General features: G+C 40.0%; 1 protein-coding gene across 1 annotated transcript in view; it reads right to left on the reverse strand.

Annotated features, from left to right (window-relative positions):
- Nucleotides 1-20,785, reverse strand: part of DCN (decorin) — a 41,312-nt gene extending 20,527 nt beyond the window's left edge. Inside the window, exons 1-2 of the mRNA XM_082495698.1 lie at nt 20,630-20,785; nt 16,274-16,506 (exon numbers count right to left, since the gene is read on the reverse strand). Coding sequence (XP_082351824.1) covers nt 16,274-16,478 — 205 coding nt within the window. The 5' untranslated portion in view covers nt 16,479-16,506; nt 20,630-20,785. The remainder of the gene's footprint in view (nt 1-16,273; nt 16,507-20,629) is intronic.
- Between the last annotated feature and the right edge of the window lie 4,196 nt (nt 20,786-24,981).

Here is a 24,981-nt window from a genome sequence, read left to right on the forward strand (position 1 = left end):
CAGAAGTGCACTTCTCTGGATAGAACAGTCTTTTTACCATTAAAGTTTTTAACAAGTAGTTCTGAAGCTATATTTGAATTCTCCTGGTCAAGATTTCACTGCATGATATTGTTCTCAGATGAAAGATATATGTCTCTATATATTATCTTTTTAAAGCTATATATTTTAACCTCAAACATGGCATTGCAAACACAGTGAGATATGCTTGCCCAGAGATAAGATATGTTTTGCTCACAAAGGTTGTGGAGTCTCCATCCTTGGACATGTTCAAAAGTTGGACTGGACACAGCCCTAAGCAACCTGATCTGGCTGACCTTGTTTTAGCAGGGAGGTGGACTAGACAATCTCAAGAGGTGACCTCCCAACTCGACAGTTCCATGATTCTGTTACGTTTAACGTTCCTCACAAATGTGTTTTCACACCTGGAATGTAGGCTTCTCTGTCAAAACCCATTGTCAAGCAAAACCACTTCTCTTTCAGTCCTTTTTAAAAAAAAATATATATGTAGAGTAAAACAAAATGGGTGGCTCTGATTTGGAAGGATTATGGCAAACCATGAAAAGAAGTATATGTTTGATACTATATTTAATCCTTTTAACCTACATAAAAAGCACTGTTCTATAGTTACTACTATAAAACTTAACCATAAACTCTAGAGAGGCCACGGTGATGTGTACTGGAGCTTTTTACTACAATTAGTGATGCCCTAAGAATTTATTAGAGATTTGGCTATACTCTTAAAAATATCTGCATGCAAATGAGGCCTTCAATTCATCTTTAGGTGCCTGGTCTGAATCTTCTGAAGTGTTGAGCATCTCTCAGGTCCCACTGGTGTCTGTTACTGCTGTTCAGTGCTCAGCAAATTCTGGAAACAAGATTGATTTTTTAATTATCTATATATGGGTGCGGGAGACCTAAGCTCTTGAAAAGTGTTTGCTTCTTTTAATCTTGCTTTTGAATTGATAATATTAGTCTGTACAGAACATATTTTGTTGTCCTACCATTACAAAAGCTTGGTTTCTGAACTTAGAAAACATCCTAGCTACTCTTTCAAATTTATTTTCCCACCCATAAGTTCTCTAACAGCAGCTAAAAAAACTATTAAAATATTTGGATCTGATATTTATTAAAACTGGGTACGGTATAGATTAACCTGGCTGAGTTTTAATCACACCAGTACCCAAAAGTTTTAAAAAGCACATACATCTAGCCTGGGATTAATTAGTAAAAGCTTCTAACATACATAAAATGACAAGAGCCAAAGCTCACATCTCATCCTGTTTACCTTACTGATATACAGTGCATGGATATATAATACAGATTAAGATTCTTCATATTACTAAAATAATCTCTCCTCATTCAGGCGTGGACTTCATTTCTACTGAAGGCAGTTGCAAAACCCTCATTACTTTCAGAAGTGTAGGACTAGAGTTCCAAATATATAAAAATGTGATACCATATAATTTGTATGTTGGTTGTCTTTGGACAGTTTCTGTCCTCAGTGGACAAGAATGATGTCAGCAACTAAAAATTCTCTCCCAAAAAGCACTACTTTTTCAAGATCATAATTTTGTTACAAGAAGTTTTTACAGTCTAGCAATTTTTATAATGTTTTTCACGTATAAATAAAAAAAAAAGTTTATTTATTTGTTTCCAAAGTAATATTACTATGTTCTAGTTGTCAGTACATTTATATTAGTAGACTGATATCTGTAAATAAGTGCTTATGGTAGAAACTAGGGCACATGAGAGCTATACAGTTGTCCTTTATGTGATGCCCTTGGAACATACCTTGTAAGAACACTTGGATTGCCACTGAAGGGGTAATTTTCCAGAGACTAAACTTCAGACTAGATTTCCAACTGTATATTTCAAGCCTTATATGTCAGCTTCTAAAAGCTCAAGTGTTATCCCTGAATAAGGCAGAACTCACAATTTCTCAGAGCAATGAAGTTAAACTTTAAATGTTTTATATTGGAATGATAAGACAAATCTAATAATCAGATATCTATTTGTGGAATGTGATTTAGAAAAGCTTCCTATCTTGCACTAGAAACTAGAAGGATGTACAATACAATAAGTAGCTTTGCATGCAAAGAATATAATTGTCATCCCTTAAAGTGTTAAACCTATTTTATTACCCATCTCATATATATTCTGTTATGCATTTCCTGAAGCTGTTTTTAAAAATGTTGCAGAAAACAGCTATAGAAATTATATTTGATTTTTTTTCTTCCCTTGTCTGAGCCTTGAAGAGCGAAGCATAGAGGAGTACAGGATGCACCCCGGGTGCTGGAGAGACATTGCATTATCGTTAAGCAGTGCAGTACATCCTCCAGCTGAAAGCTACAACAACTGGAGTTCTCCAGTGGAGGAAGAGTTTATAAATGGGTAGATCTGGACACTGCCTTGTAAAATCAGCAGCTAAATAATTCAGGACTAAACCATGTTTGAGGTGTGGACTGTATCCAAGTGTTTCACCACGTGTTACATCTACATTGGCTTCAAGAGCTATGCTTCAGTTTGCAGGTCCAGGTGCCTATGTAGGTAGATGTATGTCCAGATAAATAAATATAGGAGGAGCACTGGTGTAGTGCAAACTAGTCCCTGTGGGACTGGAGAGCAAACTTTCAAACCTTTCTGGTCAGGACAGGTCAATAGACAGCTAGTTCAGATGAATGGGAGAGCCTGAACTAACACGACAGCGTGACAGAATTTGAACTGAATTGAGAAAATTGTAATCCCACTAGAACTTAAAATGCCTCTTGGCTCCTGGCATAGAATTACTATTTCCCAGGAGGATTTTTTGATTCCTCTGTCTGAGAGACTGAGAAGTTTAGAGGGGAACTGTGGGCTGTCCTTACTACTCATTTCTGAGAAACTCAAGTGATGCCCATCTACTTCTGAAGCTATGTTGTACAGTATGACTGCATGTCCACCTACAAATGCCTTCCAGTGAAATTTATGTAATACCAACTGAAAGGGGAACTGGTGTTGGAAAATGTCAATTGAGTCACCTCTCAATCTTTTTAAGAACAGTTTACGCATGTATTCCAGCTCTTGGCTGTGACTTTTTCTACATTAAAGCTTGCTTCTTAAAAAGCCATATGAAAATCTCTCAAAGCAGTCTAACTTTTTGTATGAATAATCAGTGCTACACAGTTTTGTATTCAGTTCCCTGGAAATATTTCAGGCCTCTGGTTCCTAAGATTAACTTATAACTGATTAAAGATTTAGACTCTTCTGCCTTTCCCACTGTATGTTAAATTGAAGATACATGTGTCTTTATTTATTTTGGTTAAATAAAATGCAGTCAGTTATTATTTAAGTTGGTACATGCTTTTTTAAAAATTCTACTTATTCACAAATAAGTGGAAATGGTATAGCTCCACCCTTGTGAAATCCTTGTTTACACTGAAATTAAGAGCCTAAATATCCTGGAAATATAAGGGATTTAATAAACCCATTCATGTATCCTTAGTCATAAAGACCATTTCAATTTGCACTTTAAGTATTTCTTTGGGAGAAGTCATGACTTCCTTATAGAAGCTGAACAGCCATCAGTTCCTGCAGCACAGGTATCATCTGTATTATTCTCTGCAGATTTCTATAAGTAGAAATTTTCTTCTGTTCTACATTATCAACCCGTAGCACTCAACTATTCCCACCAGTGTACATGTATGTGTGTAAAAATGCATGCATATGAAAACACATAAAGAACAGCATATGCAATAGAACAGCAAAATGGGAAAAAAAAAAAATAAATGTGTAAGTAAGCTTGAAATGTTTCCTTTTGTTAGTCAGGATCAGCTGAACTTTTATTATCCCTGGCAGAAGTTTTTCTAACTTTTTCCTACACTAGTCGCTACACCACAGAATTTTGAAATAACAAACACAATCAAAATGTATTCATCAAAATCCCGCAGAGCTGGATCATCAACGGATTTCTTTCATGCAGACAACAAGGGCCCACACTCCTTTTTGGAAGTACTGAAAGGCTCATCTACAGTCAGCTAGAAGATGTTTGGTGGGGAGAGGTTAAGACGACCAGGAATCCCCCCGTAATGGAAGGATGGAGAAGGTAACTTTGCAAGATTCAGGCTTATCTCTGTGGGATCCTATCTATGTGGGGTGTAGTTTTTTCTCATAATTTCTTAACAAATTACAGCATCTGGCTGTTTAACTGTGATTGTCTCACCTCCAGGAGAGGACAGAAGGCTGATGGGTCTGGAGATTTTATGAGACCAGAAATTAGGCAGAGAAGAGCCAAGGCTGGTGTAATTCAGCCATTGCCCAGTCCCTGAGAGAGCAGCAATCAGTGGCTAGCCATCTCCTGCACAGCACTGCACCAGCCCAACTAGGGTATGCTGCCATTTTGCCAGACAAACAGGTGTAGGAGATGTAGCGAGGATTTGGGAACAGCATGAGGACGAAGGGAGGCTAAGGGGTTCGGTGTGAAAGACAGGCTAAAGCCTGTCAATAAACTGCTTTTGCAGCTGAGGGAATGACCTGCTCAGCTTCAGGAGCTGTGATCAAGCAGCGGTGGAATTGTTGAACTGGCAAAAGGAGAAGGGTGGCTTTTGAACCCTCCTCGCTATGAAGGGGTTTCAGCCCACTGCTCCAGTTTCTCAGAAGTAAGAGCCACGAGTTATTCTGCAATTTGGCATGGAGCCACATTTCTGCTGAAGCCGTAGGACTATGCAGAAAAGGAATGTAAGATTTATGGGGCCAGTGAGAGAGACTAAGCATATGGGAGTCTGAGTCTGCAGCCCAGAGATGAGGACACTTCCCTGAGAATTGCATCCTTGCAACACTGGGACCACATAGACAAAATAACAAATACGCGCACAGTGCCAATTATAAACAACTTTAACAGTGCAACAGAGCTTGTGGTGTGATTTTTTTGTGTTGTTTGTTTGGGGTATCTGTTTTTTCCCCCCCACCACCTATCTGCTTTACGACAAGCAGGGATGAGGCTTGTTCCTCTGAATAAACCTTCCCTTCCCCAGCTGGAGAGAAGGGGACAAAAGGCAGAGAGACATCTGAACGCTATAGCTCAGATACATGTGTTATTACATTGCAACACTCACGATTATTATCACAGGGGCCATAAAATGGGGCTCTTTTCAAGACTCCTTCAGTTTCCACAAACAGCTGCTGCCAGCTGAGGAATTTGGGCTGAGCTACGTGTAATTCCCAACCGTGATCATCAGCGGCGGCTCTCCCGGCGGAGGCAGCCTCTCCAGCAGCTGCCTGCACTGCCCCTGCACGCTGCTGTGGGCTCTCCCCTGCTCCGAGTCCAGCTCTGCCCCATCCCACTGACAGCCAGCAACCCTCCCCGGGGGTTGAATGCCCTTAGTAATGTCCTGAGTGGACTCTGGGGCAAATGAGGGAAATGGCAAGCCTACGGGGTCAAGAGACTTGGTCATGGAAAATAACCGGACTCAAGGACTGCTTTCTGGAAGGACGGCAAATTGCTTAACACAGCTTTGAATGCTTTGACTTAGAAAAAGTTCACTGATGCTTTCCCAGGCGACGTACTTTAGTATTTACTGGAAATTTATTCTCTATTGTGTGGGATTTGCAAATAGGACTAATTTCATTATTTGCGTCCTACCATCCATAAAATAAGAAACAATTGTTTTTCTTCACAGAGAAGTATCTAACAGCCTCCTTCTTCCACTTTCAAAGTAAAAGCTTGTTCTCCACCTTCCTCTTGCTTGCTATGAAATCAGCAGTAATAATTAAAAAAAAAAAACTTTAAAAAAGGCCTGAAAAATTAGAGAGTTATTTATCTCAAGTGTTTTTTTCTAAGAGATAAAAAAATCCACTGTCCATTGGAATGCATAAGACTCTTAAAATACATCTTTCTAAAGGTCATTCACAACCATTTTTTGGATTTGTTTTCTGCTCTCCAATCTATGAGAGTCATGTTCCATTAAGATCCATTTTGGACTTCTTTGTATCACAGATTATTATTTTTGTATACCCCTGACCCTTCCCAGAGGAAAAAAAAAACAAGAAACTGAACTCCATCCCCTGCTGAGGTGGCCTCTCACAAAGGTAGACCTACTGACATGTTACTACACGGGTTTTTTGCAAACATTTACAACATTGCTTCCCATAACAGTGAGGAACACAGAAAAATAGAAATAAATTCACACATTAGGATCAACTGCATAATTCTCAATTATGATAATACTAGGAATTATAAAGGCCCCAGCAAAGGTTTAAAAATCAGTGCATTGTTAAAACTGCGCTTTTCCATTTCCACCCACTCTGTGTAGTGAACACATATTTCTAAGTATAACGGATATTGCAAGCTACAGATGTTATGAATTATTTTTCAGTGCTAGTCACATTTTTGGTACGGGTAGATCCAGCCTCCTGGCTCCAAAAGCTAATACCTAAGAGTAATGATATATTCTTGAAAGTAAAAATCAAGCAACTTCCACTTCTGTGTTCTTTCTAACTGACTTTTCATTTCAAAGGTCTGGAAGGTATATGCCTTCTCAAGAAGCAGAGAAGTATCTTAGAAAGGCAGAAAAATATTCTGAAATCATCATGAGACTTGGAGGATTAAGACATTAAGTGAAAAAATCAAATATGAGCTTTCTGAACTCCTAGAATTGCCAGCTTTACATTTCCCCACTGCCATGGTTACGGACATAAAACATTCCGTCAGAGAATAGCAACTGCTGTGTGTGATTCATGCGATCTGCCAGCACCATGTGCATAATGGCTTTAGTCAAAGTGGATGCAGTGCAGATGTACTATCTATGAGTGCTCCTGCATTAAGGTGAAACGTTTGTTTCTTGTGAGTATTTGCAGTAGTCAGAAGAGAGCATTTCAATGACTCGGAAAAGTGAGCATTATCTAACAAATTACATTTTGAATTATCCTTTGGAGTAATATAATTTGATGTTTGCCTGGTTCGCAGTTTAAGCAGCAGGCGACAGATACCAATTTAAGGGTAGCTCCCTTTGGGATTTACCAGAATTAGCACTAACCTAATGGAGTAGCCGTAAAGAGTCATTTGGGGGGAATCTTCTCTGGTTTCAAGTAAACTTACCCTTTCCTGTTCTGACCACACGGTCATTGCACAGTCCTAGTTTTATTATGACCTGAGGGCAGAGATATGTTCCTGGTTATTTTGGGTACTTCTAAACATAACATGGCCATTTTTCATAAATGTTGTAGGGTTGTTTTCAACCTTGTTTCGTACAAGCAAACAATGGAATGGAAGGAGCTGCTGTGACTGTGTCTGGACATAGTGAATAACATTTAAATAAATGATGAGAGAGAATTTCCTGACTGAATCGGGGTGTCTGCAGACCTGCTAGTTCCCTCTTTCTACTCGATGGTGTTGTATATACCCTTGTAACTCTTAGATATTTTGGCTTTGTCACTTGTTTATTTTGTTAGTCATTTAGTGACCTTCCCCAGGTCAGCTATCAGGTAACAGTCATCTCCCTCAGTCCAAAGGATGTAAACTCTCTGCCACAGAGTGAGACAATAAAGAAGAGAAAATAAATTTTCCCCCTAACCCTGAAAATACTAGAATTTCCATTCAATTATCATCTCAAACTACTCCTGTATCTGAAACTTTCTATACAGGTCCTTTTCTAACCATTTCTGTAATAGCTTCCCTGGAAAAAGCAGGATTTTCCCTCCCGTGTTCATATTATCCCTTCTTTTCTCAAAACCGTTCCTACCGTGTCTATCTTTCTGGTCTTCTTCCATTGGCTTTCCCCTCTTTCATTGCTATTCCAGTATCTGCTCAGTATCTATTATCTGCCTTTTTTTTCTTTTCTGGGCTGTTGTTACTATACAAACTTTATTAGCATCATTCACCTTTCCTTTCCCATTCTTAATTCCCAGTGGTAAAGAATTAATACAATGTGTGGAAATCAAATCCGAAGACCTAATTGAACTTAAGGAAAGAAATGGCATCAGAGCTGAATGGTAACATAGATTTTTAGTCCTTTTTGGCTGCCTCACTTATGTCTTTGCTCCTACACCTCTTAGGTAGAGATATTCAGCAAAAGGTTTGGTTATTGCACCACTACAAACACTCTCCTTTCATGTCACCCTAAAATATGAATTAATTGAGAGCCTTTTTAGTTGAAGGGAAGGGAAAACTTGCACTCCAGCATAGAAACTGAGGTCATCTTAGGTTTTCACATTTTAGATGGTGCAGGAGATGCAGGCAGAAACCAGCCCTGGGATGACCTATTGCACATTTCTATTGTGCTGCTGATGCATTACAGAACCAGGCTGTAGCCCCATTTACACTTGCACGTGTTTTAAATGCTTTAGAATTTCTGTAAATAATCCGTCCATTTGTTGTTTTGCCATCAAATCCCTAAAGTTGCCATGAAGTTAGGTGGGCAGAAAAGGTTTCTTGCTTTCACTGCTTTTTTAAATATGAGTATTTATTGCGTTCCCTTTCTTATTGAAATTAAAACTGCAAACATCCTCTCCTCAACAGATTTTTATAGCAAGTCAAAGCACTCCAAAGTGATCCCAGGAAACAAACGCAAAGCTGGTATGGGACGCTCTCCTGGGTGCCCTCTCACTGTGCATGCAGGGAGCACAGAAATTCTTTAAATACTGCTTTTCACATATTTCATTCCCTATTGACCGCCTAAGAAGTTTGCGGTAGAGTTGCCTATATAGCAAATATAACACTGTTAAAAACAGGGTCATTTGTACAGAGATGTTTGAGTTCCATAATTGGTCCCATAGGTTGAAAATTACTACTTAGTCCCCCCCCACTCCTCCAAAAAAGCCTGTGCAGGTATGGTCCTTGGTCTTAAGGTCCCTTTGTGTCTGTGTTCATTGTTTCCATCTCTTTGCTTGCAGGGAAACCAATGCACAGGTTCTACTCCATCTATCTACTTTGCTTTCATAGTGGACATAGTAGGACAATAATGCTCTGTGTGAATGAGCCCTTAAATACAACACAATCAAAGAGACCTAGAATTCCAGCATTCGTCAATATTGTTTGTCAGGGCAGGCATATAAAGCAGGAGAAATAAGTTTAAATAAAATCGCAACGTATTTTGAAGGATATATTCCTAGATTTGAAATTTAGGAAAAGATAAAAGTATATTCAGAAAACTACTCCTTTTTTTTTCTGTAACCTGATTATCTTCTTTTGGCCCACTTACTTTTAATCACACGAGAGATCCAGGACATGGGTAAAGCAAAATAGAGACCAGTAAGTCCAGAGTTGATAAGGAGGGAACACTCTCAAATCTGGGTTAAAGAAGTGTGTTGAAAACCTGTTTAAAGCTAGAATCTTTCCTAAATACCACGGTAACAACTCTGAGAGCAGAGTTATCCTGAGCAGCTGGAGGCTAGTATTAATAGTTCCTTGCTGTGATCGGTGGCTTCACATAGGACCCAAAATCCTAAGTGTCTTCCCTGCTGGCAGTGGATTCTCAGTGAACATTGGGAAGGAGCCTTTGGACTCCTTAGCTATTCCTAAGTCTTGGCTGGGAACCTTTTGCAGTTGAATAGCACAGGCTTTATGTTGTGACAACACGAATCGTTTTTAAATATTTATATGTCTTACCAAGTAATACACCCTATAAAGGTGTTAAGAACATAATACACATACTATAGATGTCCATAACACTAGTAGGTGTCAACAGTGATTATTTAGTGTATTTGAAGCACTGTAATCACCTGCTGTGACTTGTAATAATTGAATTACATTTTACTGCTATCTATCAGATATTTATTTGTGCATTGGGAAATTTTAGAAATAAACTCTTGTCACAGTGCAAACCAGAAAACAGTCACTTCTTGTATCACTTAGTTGGCAGTCAGAATTTCCATTCCTGTCACTAGGCTTTCATAAATGGCATTTCCTAGCCAGAAGCAAGCAAACAAATCCAAAAAAAAAAAGAAAAAAAAAAAAATAAAGAAAGAAAACATACAGACTTGGTAACTGTTACCTTGGAGTAAGCGCTAATAAAGAAGGGATGCATTTAGAGTGGATTAGTTTTCACCTAGAATCACTTTTATCAACTGGAACTGGAACATCAGCAATTCAGGTTGTGATGCAGCAAGGCCTGTCTTTTACTGTTACACTGGCAAAAGCTAATGACTTTTTGTTAGTATAAAGCAGTCTACATCCAGGCCAATATAGTTTTTTTCTTGACAACTTTTCAAGAGTGTTTTCTAATTAATGGGTTCCTGACTTCATAATTTTTCAGGATGTACTCAGTACAGAGCTTCAATCCAAGGCATCCCAAAAAATTGCATCTAAGCAGAATATATACAGAAATTTTAATAATCCATGGCATGGTAACCTGAGTTTGTTTTTTCCATGCTTTAATTTTATCCCACATTAATTCATTATTCTGAAAGTAAGTTGTGTAGCCTCGAGGGGTTATTGAGGCACTGTGTTGGCAGTTTAATTCTCCAAGAGTGATGTATCCTTTCCGTCACTGACATTCACCTTAGACAGGATGAACTGCCCCACGGAGCAGCTGCCTAACTCTCCCCGTGGCTGTGGAAGGAGTCCAAATCACTCTTAGACACTTAACATCACCTGAGATCACTTCTGTATTACAGACAATACCTGTAATACTCCATATAGATCCTCCAGTCCAATCTCCAACTTTTGAGAGTATTACAATTCAGCCATTTAGCATGTGGAAAGCCCAATGACTTGTGTTTGATGACAGCATTGCTTATGTTTGGCTAAATAATGTTGTCCAAAAAGGCAGAGTTGGGCAGAGAGGAATCTTATGAAATTCAATAAGGGCAAGTGTAGGGTGCTGCACCTGGGGAGGAATAATCCCATGCAGCAGTACAGGTTGGGGGCTGACCTGCTGGAGAGCAGCTCTGTAGAAAGAGACCTGGGAGTCCTGGTGGACAACAGGATGACCATGAGCCGGCAATGTGCCCTTGTGGCCAAGAAGGCCAATGGCATCCTGGGGTGCATCAAGAAGAGTGTGGCCAGCAGGTCGAGGGAGGTCATCCTCCCCTCTACTCTGCCCTGGTGAGGCCGCATCTGGAGTACTGTGTCCAGTTCTGGGCTCCCCAGCTCAAGAAGGACAGGGAACTGCTGGAGAGGGTGCAGCATAGGGCTACCAAGATGATTAGGGGACTGAAACAGCTCTCATGAAGAAAGACTGAGGGAATTGGGTCTCTTTAGTCTGGAAAAAAGACGGTTGAGGGGGGACCTGATCAATGCTTATAAATACTTAAGGTTGGGTGCCAGGAGGATGGGGCCAGGCTCTTTTCGGTGGTGCCCAATGACAGGACAAGAGGTAATGGGCACAAACTTGAGTATAGGAAGTTCCACCTAAACATGAGGAGGAACTTCTTTACCTTGAGGGTGGTAGAGCACTGGAATAGGCTGCCCAGGGAGGTGGTGGAGTCTCCATCTCTGGAGACATTCACAACCCGCCTGGCCGCGTTCCTGTGCAACCTGCTCTAAGGTGGCCCTGCTCTGGCAGGGGGGTTGGACTAGGTGATCTCCAGAGGTCACTTCCAACCCTATGATTCTATGATTCTATGATTTAGTCTTCAGTTTTAAGGACACAGTATTGTGATGTAGAGGCTACTCTCAGTATAAGTGACAATATACTTTCCCAGAATTCATGGTGCCGTTTTTATTGATAATATTTTTGTTAAATGATCCAGTTCCATGGGGTCAGGGGTTTTCATGAGGGTCTCAGCTTTTATTAATCATAAAAGGAATAAGTCTCTAGTTCTTATTGTTAGGAGGAAAAAATGCAAATAACTTGTCCTAAAGGCTCAGTAATTACAATGTAAATTAACAAAAACTTTTTTATTTAAAAATTGTATTTGTTAATGTCTGGCCATTTGAGGATCCATCCTTTCTGTTACTACATCTTTAGAAACATGTAAAATTTTGAGCTAAATGTTTAGTTTTAAAAATTATATTTTTGAAAGCTGGGTAAACATTCAAATAATGTCAGGGATTCTAAAGCTAAGTACACAATAGTAAGTAATACTATCTGTTTTCTGGAACTTGTAAAATGACTGAGACTGATCACCAATGAGGTATGTACTATTTTTCTTTAAAAAAGACTTTATGTTGACAATAGCAGTTCAAATCAAGGTATACCCCAAAGGTACCCTTTATAATGAGAGATGAGGTTCCCATGGAGTAATGCTCAGAAAATGGGTGTTCAGATGTTTCTGGAAGATTTTATAAATCATCTTTCATCAACAAATAAATTAGCTGTTGTCAGGTTACCATGGTTCAGGTGTTGAAGAGCCAGCAGTTAATACAGTTCACTGTATGTGTTCAGATAAAACGCCTCATGTTGCAAGATCCCTGGAATAATGTTTTACATATCTTTGAGCTTTTCACCCACAGATCTCAAAGTGCTTTTCAAACACACACTCCAACACCCATGCTGAGCTTTAATACATCCTTCTTTACTTTACAGCTGGAGAAACCCTGCATTTCTGCACTCTTTCCAACTTAATCTGTAATACTGCTTGAACTTTGAATACTGACATCCATCTTTCGCACACTTTTTGGACACGACAAAACCTCCATGGATGCTCATGGCAAGAGGGCTGGAGGGACCCCCCTACATCCTGTGAATTCTCCAAGGAAGGCGATCTCATTGCATCCTGCAGAACACAGACACCGCTCACATCGTAAGGGGCTGCCAGACTTATCTGAAGGTGAAATAAAGCTCTGACCACCACCTCCAAATGCTCCTATGGAGCATTTTGCATCCACTGCAGGGCTGAGTAATGACACATGCATCCTCCTGCCTACCAGGGTGCTCTGGGAGGAACCTTTTCTTCAGACTCCTTTTGGGAAGATGGGACTTTAAATGGAACGGTTAATCCTTACCGGGGCTTTTACGAGGCACGTTTGCCTGGCCAACTGACTGCGCATCTTTCCTCTATTTATTACTTTAATACATGACGAGCTGACTCTGACCAGCGATATCAGCTACTCCACACCTGTAGTGCGCGCTAATAAGGAAGATGTTTGTGATTCCTGTGGAAAGTCTGACTACAGCATAGCAATGCCTTATACTGAGTCATGATTAAAAAGTGAACCTGTGGCTCCCTTTTAGCAACAGGAGGCAGATTCAGAAAAGGCAGTGCTTTTATAAAGATACCGTGGTGGCCTTCCTTGATGAGATTCTTGAGCCTGTTGCACAAAGGCAATACATCTCATATAAGGTAGGCACATGGGGCTCTCCTCTCCATCTGTCAGTAACCACAGCTCAGACAGAATTCTTCTTCAGGGTGTGAGAAGACGACATTCTCCTTCCTGCTAACTCAGCTCTTGGCTTGGAGGCAAAATAAATTAATTCGGAGGTATGTGCTTAGGGAAGATGTGACTGAAGCTTAGAAGTACAGGAATGTAAAAATTCAGCTGACAAGCGTGTAATTGGACCGCTGGGCATTTTTTTCACTGTTTTTATTCATTTGGATTTTTTTTTTTTAATTTTTCCTACCCAGTGCTCATGAAACAAGGGGCAAATCTGATCCCTGGATCCTGGATGTGACAGTTCTCCTGTAGTTTATTCACATAACTTTGTGTCAGATAGTTGGCTTTTTCCTGATGAAGCAAGAGTTTAAAAATAGAAAATGCCCCTTTGGGAACAAAAAGAATCATGCTGAGGACCAGGAGACCTCTCCATAAGTAACCCACGTTAGGGTCCTCCAGCTGCCTTGCTCTGACATGCCCTCCGCACCCAGGGGCACGTGGCTGCAAAGAGCCCTCCTTCCGTGCCAGAGAGCGAGTGGAAGAGAGGATCCTGATCCAGATTTCAACTTTCCTTTGTGGGACCTAATTTAATAAGCTCTTAATATATCCCTGGGAGGAGTCTTGTTATTGCCTGTAGTTTTTCTTCAATTAGTGCCCATGGGACTAGATGACTAAATCTGATAATTTGGGGGGAGGGAGGTAGCTAATTTGGTTGGGACGGAAAAGCCCAGAGGTGAAGGGAGAGGCGGGCCAGGAGCGGTGGTTTGCAGGGAGGTGGAAGTGTCATTTATGGTTTCGTGGCTCCCATGGGCACATTGCCTTCCTGATCACTGCACCCCAAGCACCCTTCATCCCACAGCCCAGGAGGATGCCCGGTCATGCTGGCAGGACCTCCACAGTTTGCAACAACGTTTTGAGCTTTTGAGGCCAGCTCCCAGCTTTCCTCCAGTCAGTAGGTAAAGCTGACTCTGAGTCACACAGAAATGGATTCAAGGTTAGAAGAGAGGAGAGCGGAGGGCAGATTTGCCTGTGAGCAGGCAGCACACACAGCTGTCCTGTCCCTGCTGGCAGGAGCGGCCATCGGACCCGTGCCTTGGTGATCCTCCCACTTGGGCCATGACCCATCAGGGGCTGTTGTAGCCACATCTGACAAGGATGGATGAAACTTAATGCCAAGGCTGGGGAACGCTGAATGATTATTACTTCCTTGAGCTCCGCCAGGGAAATATTATTTATTTTTCAGGGCTGCATATTTTAAGCTCAGGGAGATCTCTCTTCCTTCATGCCCAGAGGATGGATGTTATCAGCTCAGCCACTTCAAAAGCACAATCTTTTCATTGCAGTATCTGCAGCGTGCGGGTTTAAACCAAGCTCAAAATATATCTCTTTCTTATCACCTCTCTTGAAATTATCTGGGAAACACAGACCTGGGGCCTTAATTGCTGTATTTCTGAGTCTCCTTGTCAGTATTAACCCAGAAGCATCTGTAGGCAGTGGACTGTAGTGCAACCCTTTGGAAACGATGTGTGCGTGAAGGAGGACTGAATGAACATGGGAGCAAGTACAGCAACAAAGGGTCCCTGTGTGAATATCCCTACTTTTTTACCAAGTTAAAACTCCTTACATTCTGCAGAATTGAAGCAGACTGGGGACAAGATCCCAAAATAACTTAAATTCCATCAGCATGAGCCACTGTAACAACAATAAAATCTAAGACCTTCGTGGCATGTGGGGCAACCTCCTCTCCACTCCCCACCTCATGTTTGCTACTATCTGGCATCTAAATGGTAAAAAAAGAAAACACCTTTCAACAGGGACAGTACTGTGAAAGCTTTATGAATGCATGGCTAGGTTAGTCCATGCTCATTTGTGCAATTTGGCTTGGATTATTCACTGGGTCTTTGCCAAACGTTTCTGTTGCGTAATAATGTGGCTTGCTTTAATAAATTCACAGAAGTTTCTAGGGATGTAACTAATGTTTCCCCCTCCTTTCTGTAATCATGCAACACCCACCACAATGAGACCCAGGTCCTAATTGGTGAATCTGTGCCATGATTTACAGTAATTATCGAAGCCAGTGCTATAACATAGGAAAATAGAAACACCCGGCTATACATTCAAGCAGCTGAGGGAAGACTTAAAAAAAAACCCCAACTCTATAAAATCATAAGAGAAGTTATTTGTCTGTCCACTGAATAAATTGCCTAATTTCTCTGTGAGCAAAGCCAATTTGAATTGATTTTCTGCACTGCACACTGACTTAGACTGAATAATACTGGCTTTAACCAAAAGCAGTCTCACTGAAATCAACTTCATTACTTGAGATTTCTGCATGGGAAAGTCAAATACAGTGAATGCAGGCGTGGCTTCACATCCTGCTGGTCTGACTGTGCAGACAAGCCCTTGTACGTGAGGGAGTAAGGGGAGTTTGTGAGAAAGGTTCTCATGGTTTCAGCTTGAACAGTGTCTAAGAAAGACATTTAATAAGGAACTCCAAAATGTGTTCATTGTTTTGGAGCGTTTCCAAGCCCTTTCCTCCAAGAACTGGTTCCAACATATATGATTCAGGGCTGGTTATTCCATGCTCATGTATTCCAATGGAAATGGGATGATTTCTGTGTTGAGGTACTAGACAGTATGATTAAGGGTGTTGGAGCTTGGACCATGCAATTTAGAACCTTTTAAAATGTTTCCATCCCCACAGCTGACCTCACCGAATTTATTTAATATGCATTTGAAGGAATAGCCTTGAAAAGCTATTTTCTCTACAACAGAAGTCTGTGTTTTTTCAAAGAACAAATGAAATGTACATACACAAAACATACATTAAAAAATCAAACACTCTTTGTGATCACAACAAACGTCCATCTTGTCAGGGCTTTATGGCCTACTTCATACAGTACATTCTAGTTAACAGTAGCGGTAGCACATTTCTTTTGACAAAAACCTAGTTACGGAGTGGCAGTGCATGGCAGCCTCACCATCTCAGCTGCAAACCTGTGGCTAGAATATGCATATAGCCTATGAAGATATTCTTGGGCTTACCTAGGTCAGAGCACTGCACCACGCGAAGATGGCACTGGCAGCGGAAGGGGCACACGGGTCCAAATCCAGATATGACGGGATCATCCGTTGGAGGCATATCGGCCGACCCTTCATCCTCCAGCATGAAGTCAAAGAGGCCCTGCTGGTGGAACGGCTTGGCCAAGCATGCTGGCAGCAGTAGGACGAAGAGAAGAGCCAGCCTCATGGCTTAGTTCATCAACTCCGGGCAGAACCTAGGGACCAAAGCAGGAGATTTACAACAAAAGTAGCGGTTTCCCATAGTTGCACAGTTCCTGCTGAAGGAGGTCCAGCATATCCACCAATTGCATAACTGTTCCTTTCAATAAATGAAAACTGAAATGTGAAAATAGGACAGTTATGTGATAGGAGTCTGGTAACTGCTTGTCAATAGTGGTTGGGGTTTTTTTACAGAGCAGTTTAAAGGCAACTGTAAACACATCTGTTTGCATATTTAGAGTAATATTTATTAGGAACAGGCAGTGCTGTCAACTTTGTTATGCAAAACAGTCAAAACAATAAGCCACATTTTCCATGTGTCTGTTTTCTGCCAACGTAACAGTCTATTTGATTTCATTAGCATTTGTTTCATAGCAATGGGTTTGTCTCCTGGGGACAAACCTGAGGTTCCCAAAATCACTGTAATGCAGTATTTCATGACTTGAGAAATATTTTATTAAAGTGCCAGCTTGTTGTGTGTTTTAAATTATAGCCTAGTAAAACTGACAGAGGAAGAGTAGGATCTAGTGACAGGGTGGAGAGAGAAGGGAATATCTTTACTTGTTTAAATGAGCTATACTTCTTTCCTAGTTTAAACAGCACAATAAAATGGAATACGATGTTGTGTTATATTGGATGTTCTTGGCTTGCTTTTGAAATTTTTGGTTAGGGGATATTATGATATAAACAATGCACCCTGAAAATCCTCTGCTTTGCACTGCATATGCATATGAATTGGTGCTTGTAGTATTGTCAGCACACTGTCTGATGGGACTTCAGGGCATCACTCTGCAGACTTTGATGTTCAGGAGCGACTTTACACGAGTATGTATTGCCATAGACATTAACAAGGAAAACTGCTTAAATATGTGTTCTCAGAACATAGGCCTAAATGTATTTCAATACACCGTACACTGTACACTACCTGTGTTGTTGTGTGCTAAGGAGACATTACAAAACAGCTGTTTGCGGGTTTTGTATTAAGGTTGTATAGATCAACTAATTTTCTGAAAATTATTTTCTTTTACTATTTATTTTAAATAACGAAGCTTCTCTTTCACAAACTTTTGTGGGTGTCAAAACAGCCCACAACACAAAATATGAAGAAACCTGCCTTCGAGTTGCCAAGTGATGGAAAGGCAAACTTGTCATTTATTTAGAAGTCTTTTCTTTAAATGGATGACATAGTCCTGAATACAGATGTTGCTCTTTGAAATGAAAGCAAAAATGTTCACTTGCTTCTTCAGGTCAGGTCAATAACATCTGAAATGCCTTTTCTGGGTGCTAGCTGGGATTACTTTTTTCCTAGCAGAAATTATCTAAAAGTTAGGGGCGTGGTATAGCATTTCTCAGCTCCATATTGACTAATGGAAAGATAAAAAACCTGGGGAGAGGCAGAGGAAGAGGAATGTCTCCCTCTCTGCATTGACATATGGAACCTACCAGGCAGATGACTAACATGGGCAGCTGAAGTTAGGTGAAAGTGCCTAACACTCTAGAAAGAGGCCTGTCTCTCTAGAATACCACATCCAGGTATTCTAACAGGAGCGGTTAGTATAAAAAAAAAAAGAGCTAAATAAATAAAAACACTGGTCTGGAATTAGATACAATCTATATTGTGCCTGGGTTCCATTTCCTTTATGAATTTCTACCTACAGATGCCAATAATGCAACTCTGCAGAAACCTTTAGGGCTCAGTCTTGAGAGGATAGTAAGTTTACCTCATAAAATAACCGAGTGTTTTAGAATCATAATTTACAATTCTGTCATCTACCTAACAGGAAGACAGGTATCTAACATCTTCAGATGGCCCAAAGTCTTCAAAGTGACTTCACATGAGGTAAAGCACTGTTTCTGTTGCCTCTTTGAGAGATGTAGTTGGTTTCTTAACTGGACCCAAAAGCATTTTCTATTCCTGCAGCAGACATATTACCTACTGCATGCACTGAGGGGTTTTGCAGACCTCAATGTCAGCTCGAGGGTCAGATCATTTTGGCATGTCCTGTTAGCCCAACTCAGTGCTGCGCAAACCCGTGCCATGTAGCAGAGGCAGGCTGTGTCCCCATGTGGGCCATCCTCCTGCCCTGACCCCCCCACCGACGCTGGGGCTGGGTCCCGTCCCCAGCAACACCCCCATGATGCACGCAGAGCACACACAGACAAGCGAGGATGTCACAGCAAAGTGGTGTTAATACACGGTGGCGAGTTCTTACCACGGTTTAAACTAAAACAAGATTTTTGAAATGATCGTTATTACGTATGAATTATTGTAATACAACAATGTGATTTATTAATAGTCTGAAACAGGAAGACAAAATCTGCTAGATCGTCACCCTACATTGTAACAAGCTGCCTTGTGAAAACGATCAATAAAACGTTACCCAGTACAAATTATTTTTCAGAACGTACATTAACATCAATAAACATTGGGAATGCTGCACACCAACCCTGGCACGGCCCTGTCAATCAGTACTTTTTGAAGAGCTTCCCCAGCTCTTTTTTACATATTCCTATATTTAAAAAACATTTTAAAATATTTAAAACTACTTGTATTGCCCCCCGCTCCCTCCCCAGGGGCACTGCTGAAGCACCGTCCATCCCAAGAATGTACAATCAGGATTTTATCCTGGAGTTAAATTACTACCCCTCAAAAAAAAAAAAAAAACCAAACAATTCAAAGGCACTTTGGAAGTGTTTTCACACTATACTTCTTGTTCACATTAATATTGATGATTTCACTTATCTCAGTTAAAGCCTGTAGTAGGCCTTTTCCTTTGGTGTCACTTTTGTCAAAACTATAATGAAATCAGTAGGAGCTGTGTATAGAGGAAAACTGTAGGACAACAAAGGATATAAAGCATCTAATCTGAGGACAAAACAGAGCAAATAGCACACACAAGCTGCATATTAATCAGGAAATAGGAATAGATATGTGTCTGAATATCCTTATTCGTATAATTATTCTTACTGCAGGCACACACATCTGTTCCTATTGTTTGCATGTGTAAATTAATATAAACAGTTAGAGAAAAAATATATACAAAACTGTACTAGTAAGAAAAGTTTACATTTCACTTACGAAAAAAATAGAGAAGGGAAAAAAATCTGAATTCTTAAAGGTCTGTGAAACAATATTTATGTCTGCAGGACATAACTGTTTAAATTTGCTTTAATTATGTGTTTACAATGAGAAAGACTTTTCCACAAACAGAGGAAACTATAGCATAGACTTGGCTACATTTCAGTTTAAAATACCACTGGAAATGTGCTTCATCAGTTCACGTCACCACTGTATTGGTGGTCTTCTTGTCAGTTTACCTTAATATTAAGTTTTAAATATTAGTTCACCTACTGTCAGAAACCTCTCAAAATGCCACAAAAGACAAGTTAAACAATACGTGCAGTTTCAAAAAAAAAATCCTCTACATTATATGTTTTACCCATTTTGTGTAATAAAGTCTAGAAGTGCAAACATAGGAGTTGGAAGTTTTAAAGAGATTCAAACTCTGTTAACAGGAGTTTCAACTCCAGGAATTTTCTTTTCTACTATTTCATTCATAGGAACAGTCTTTAAATGTTTGTACACTGTAACATAGCACTTTCTAACATTACAAAGGCACTACAAATGCTGAGCCCATTTAACTAACTACTAAGATTTTTTTTTTTTTCTGCAATTAAAATTATATTCATTAATGTCTGAAATATACACGGAGAAAACCGAATGAAAAAGAAATCACAAAGTGCAGTTTAAAACAGAAATGTAAGAACTCACGCATTTTTTACACTCACTCCATCACCGATTCTAAACACTGGATTGCAAACAGAGAATATACTGCTGCAAAAGTTTACAGTAAGGAAAAAGAAAGGACTATAGCAGTGCTTATACAAATCAAAACAAGAGACAGAACAGTCAAATAAACAGTAGGAAATCTGCACAGTCCTTGAGAATGCATTCTCATGTTCCCAAGAAACAAAAGTGCTGGATACAAAACTTAACATTGCTAGACATTTAGTAGGATTTTTTCCTTGCTTCTCTTAAAATTCAACTAGTTCTTGCCGTAGACTTGCCTGAAGTTTTATTAGTGCAGCATAGTTCAGGAGAATTACTGAAAACCGTACCTTTTAATCCAGGGATTTGCAACAGGAGCTCTCAAAGCTGAGATGTAATTAAACTAAATATTCAACCCAGGCAAAAGGCTTTGCAGGTGTGGAAAGGAGGAGGGGGTAAGTTCAGCTCAGTGACTGTCACTTGGTGGAAAACCCTCCTGCTTCTATTCCATAGCACAGTTAAAAAATAAGGTTTCTCTCAATGAACACAATCCAGGCTGACACCCACATTAGATCATATGGTAATGATATGTCTCCTGTATTGTAGCCAGAAACTTTATCAGCTCTTTTGCTTTCTTTTCCTCCTTTCTCTTTTTCATTTGCTTTATTTCTTTTTCATATGTTTAGAATCCCGAACTACTTGTACACTATAAGACAGATGCTTAGCTCTAATTCATCTTACTTACTTTATTTATGTCCCTACAACATATATTTAGGAAAGTTTTCTTGGTTTTAACTATGTTTTTTTTACTGACTCATTACTGAGAAAAATTTTTGGCTGTTCCTCTTGTTTATAGTATTTGTAAGTCAAGGAAATGATATAAAATTAATCTTGGACGTAGTCAAAGTGGAGATTAATATCAGAAAAAGGGGGTAGCTTTAGGTAAAACTATTTAAACAGATAGTAACCTGCCTTTGCTTATGCTATAATCACTGTCAAACCAAGTAGTATATAGTGTAATATACTATTATCCTGTCTAATAATAGAGTTTTTATGTATTTCTTCAAACTACAGCATGGTTTTGATATATATGAAAATCATGTTTTCATTAGTAGAACAATTCTAACATTTGTGGTTAGAACTGCTTTATATAAACTTTGCTTTTTTTTTACTGCTTTCTTACCAGGACAGCAAAGCAGAGGGGAAATTAGCTTTAACTGGGTTTTTTTGGGGTGGCTTTTTATTGTTGTTTTTTTGCTTTTTTTTTTTTTTTTAAGAGACAGTGGAGACTTTTTAAAGCATGAAAGGAAAAAATGTATCTGACTCGTTCAGATTTATATTATATTTTAGTAATTTCTGTTTTGATGCAAATGTCAGTGGAAGCTAAAATGCAGTTTCTTTATCCCTGAGCAATTTTAAAAGTCTAGCAAACTGAAAGGAGAGCAAATACAATAATTGCTATTTATTTAGTAATCCAAACACATTGTGAACATGTGTAGCTTCCCTGTGCTGTTAGCTGTCCTATATAAATACTGGAGTCTTGTGTCTCTGTGTTTTGACTTGTATCCTTTTATTTCTGCCCCTAGGCTAAGACCAGGTGCAAATCTGGAATTAAAGCCTGTAAAATGTGAAATGATGTTTAAAAGAAGTCTGAATTTTTAGAAACACAATGAACGCTTGAAATTTCAGCTATTCTCTTCATTTAATTTCAAGAAGAGCCATTAAAACAGCTCTTATTATTGCTCTCCTTTGGTGGAAGAAAACATGGTAGAATAATTGACTGCTAGTTTTGGTCAGTGTAGCACAAAGGTGTAATCAGACATCTTACATTACAGCTTCTTTATATAGTTCACTCTAAAAGCTAAGGATCGTTTATTCACCCTTAGTCCTCCGGCTAACTTCTTTCCCCTGCCTCTCCACTGGATTCAAGACTGCTAATGATTTTTGTTGTGACATTTTTCTACATATGATTAGTGGTGTTCCAAGCTTTCATGCTTACAACAAAGCCTTATCTTTGTCCAGAAGTGTCGCCATGAGGCTTGCTGAAATCTTGGCTGCATCTTAGTAATGTCAGTTATTTGAACCTTGGTCACCAGCTGCATCTGGTGTTTAAAAACATTTCAAAGCAAGATTTTGATGAGGAACAGGTCAGGGTGAACTTGTTGTCAGTTTGCTTCACAAAACCCATTCATATCCTTTCCCAGTGAAATCATAATACATTTGTTCTGATATCTGTTATGGGGTTGAAAGGTGTTATAATTTAATAGCTTAGTCATCTCTTTAGAGGCACAGGATGGGATGGACAGCCATCTCTCCTTCTTTTTTGTCTTAGGCATTAGGGAGAGTCAAACAAAAACATGAAGATCAAAGTGAGAGCAGGTGGAGCACACGGTGCCTGCTGGGTGGACTGGGGGCTCCCAGTCTGTCTGCTGAGGAACTGCTGCCCGTAGAGGGAGAATTTTCCTACTTTTTCTGCCATAAAGTCCATCCCAAGAAGCTCACAGGGCAAAAGATGTTCCCACCTTTAGGGATTATGAAAACACGCTGCCTGTCGATACCCAGAGGTAGAAGGGGTGTGTGTTAGGCATCCAAGCTCTCCCGAAATGCAAAGTGGAGTATGTGGAGGACTGAGCAACTGAATAGGAGAGGACTTATGACACCAAATATTGGTGCAGTACCCTATTAATCGTTTTCAGTCATTTGTGTGCATTTATGGGAACGTGGGTTCCTTTCTGGTACAAGTATTCCTTTAACCCCACTCTTTGGCCCCTGCTGTGTCACTAAGAAGATAAATAATGTTTTTAAAAAAAAACAACCCATAAACAATATTAAGTCATTATGTAATTTTAAGGACCATACACAGGGCCTAGCACCGATAAACTCTCCTTCTCAGTCTGACATACTTTGACTACGCCTTAGTCAATATAAAAAAAATTCATTATTAGAACAAACTTGGTTTCTATATGATTTTATTACTTCAATTTAACAAACTTATAGGGCTACATGCTGCTCCAAATACTGATTCCCAGAAAGTTACAGGCAACTGCATGTTAATGTTATTTATATAACAGTCTTTTTATTAAATTTTGATGGATAGCATCTGCTTCATTTGCTCACAGCTTATTTTGTGGACCTTTCAAAGGGCGGTGGTGGCAGAGGAGACAGGAAGCCTGCCTGCTGTTGACTTCTCTGCCTGGGTCCAGTGGAAGTCTCTGCAGGAAGGAGATGAGCAGCTGCCCTGTAAGGAGCAAACATACCCTGGGGGAAACGCTCCTGGAGCGCGGGGCTGGGCTGGGAGAGACGCACGTCCAGCAGGAGCCCAGCACTGCCAGCACAGGTTGCAGATTCCTCAGAAGAACGGGGAGTCGGCACAATCTGCCCCTGGGAGGTGTAAAGAAAGGCTTTTTTTTTTAGGGAGCTTGGGGGAAAAAAAAAAAGGTAGCATTTATTGCAATCCAGAATGTTACTAGAATAAAACCTAAGCGGGAGAACAGGATCTGTCCTGCAGGAACATGGTGGCCCAGAGATTCAGGTTCTTCCTCGTTCTAAGTTTCCACTACAGAAAAAGGCATTCTCTTTGGACTGCCTTCTAATAGTTCCCAGCTTTGATGATCAAAGACTGGTTAGCGTTATTGTGGTTGCTGTGGTCAGGAAGAGGGGCAGGCAAATCTGCCTCCAAGTCTTCATGAATCAGCTAGGTAAGTGCCAATCCCCATCAGGAAGGGATGAAACCAGATCTTCTGTTTGGCTGCCTCTCAGGGGCCTTCTTCACATCCTCTATCTTGATATCTCATGCCTGGGCTTTACTAGCTCCCTAGCATGGCATTCTCCACATTCTCTAATATACTACTGCCTGTCCCTCCTCTCCTTTCTAGACTATTTATAATAATTTCTTCCAATCACCTGTAGTAATCTGTTATTTACCATAGCAAAGGAGTTCCTCTACTAAAAATGTGAGTAAATATTGTCCCAAGCTTAGTAAACATTGATCCAGGTAAATATTGACCCAGGCACAGCCTGACAAGGTAGCTAAAGAGACAGAAATGTAATTTCTGGGTATTCTGAGTATCAAAGTTTCCTTCAGTGCTCTGTGACCTCATAAATTATAGTCTTGAAATTCTTGACATTTCTATAGATCAAAAGAACCAATGTATCAGATTTTGGACATGTGCTACCAGTAGCATTATTTTTATATAGCTGTGAAAGCACTTCTTGTATAACTGTTTGAACAAAATAAAACCAAACTTCAAAAGAGAGAGCCCTCTCTTTGGAGAAATAGCCTCTTCCATCACTGTCTGTCTTCCCTTCTCTCCCTTCCCCACTCTGCACGAGTATGTACCCCTGTGTACCAATCATCTCCCTGCTCTCTTCTGAAGGGACTCTGTGGGATCTACAGGTCACTCTAGGAAACAAATTAAAATTGTCCTCAGCTGAAGTATCCAATGCGTGATCTTGTCCTTTACTTTGGTCTCTTTTCTTTGGAAAGGCCAATCTGTTCCTGTGCTGGACACTGGTTTTCCTTTCCACTGGCATTTCCATTCTCTCCTGAATTAAGTTACTTTGTCCAGGTGTACCCAGCAGCTGCAGGAGTTAACCACATATCGATGTAGTCTTACTACTCACTATGATTTCAAAGGGGTGATCCCCAGGGCTCAGTACTGGGGCCAGTTCTGTTCAATATCTTTATCAATGATCTGGACGG

This window comes from Vanellus vanellus (assembly GCF_965231255.1).
Source record: "Vanellus vanellus genome assembly, chromosome: 1".
Classification (NCBI taxonomy): domain Eukaryota; kingdom Metazoa; phylum Chordata; class Aves; order Charadriiformes; family Charadriidae; genus Vanellus; species Vanellus vanellus.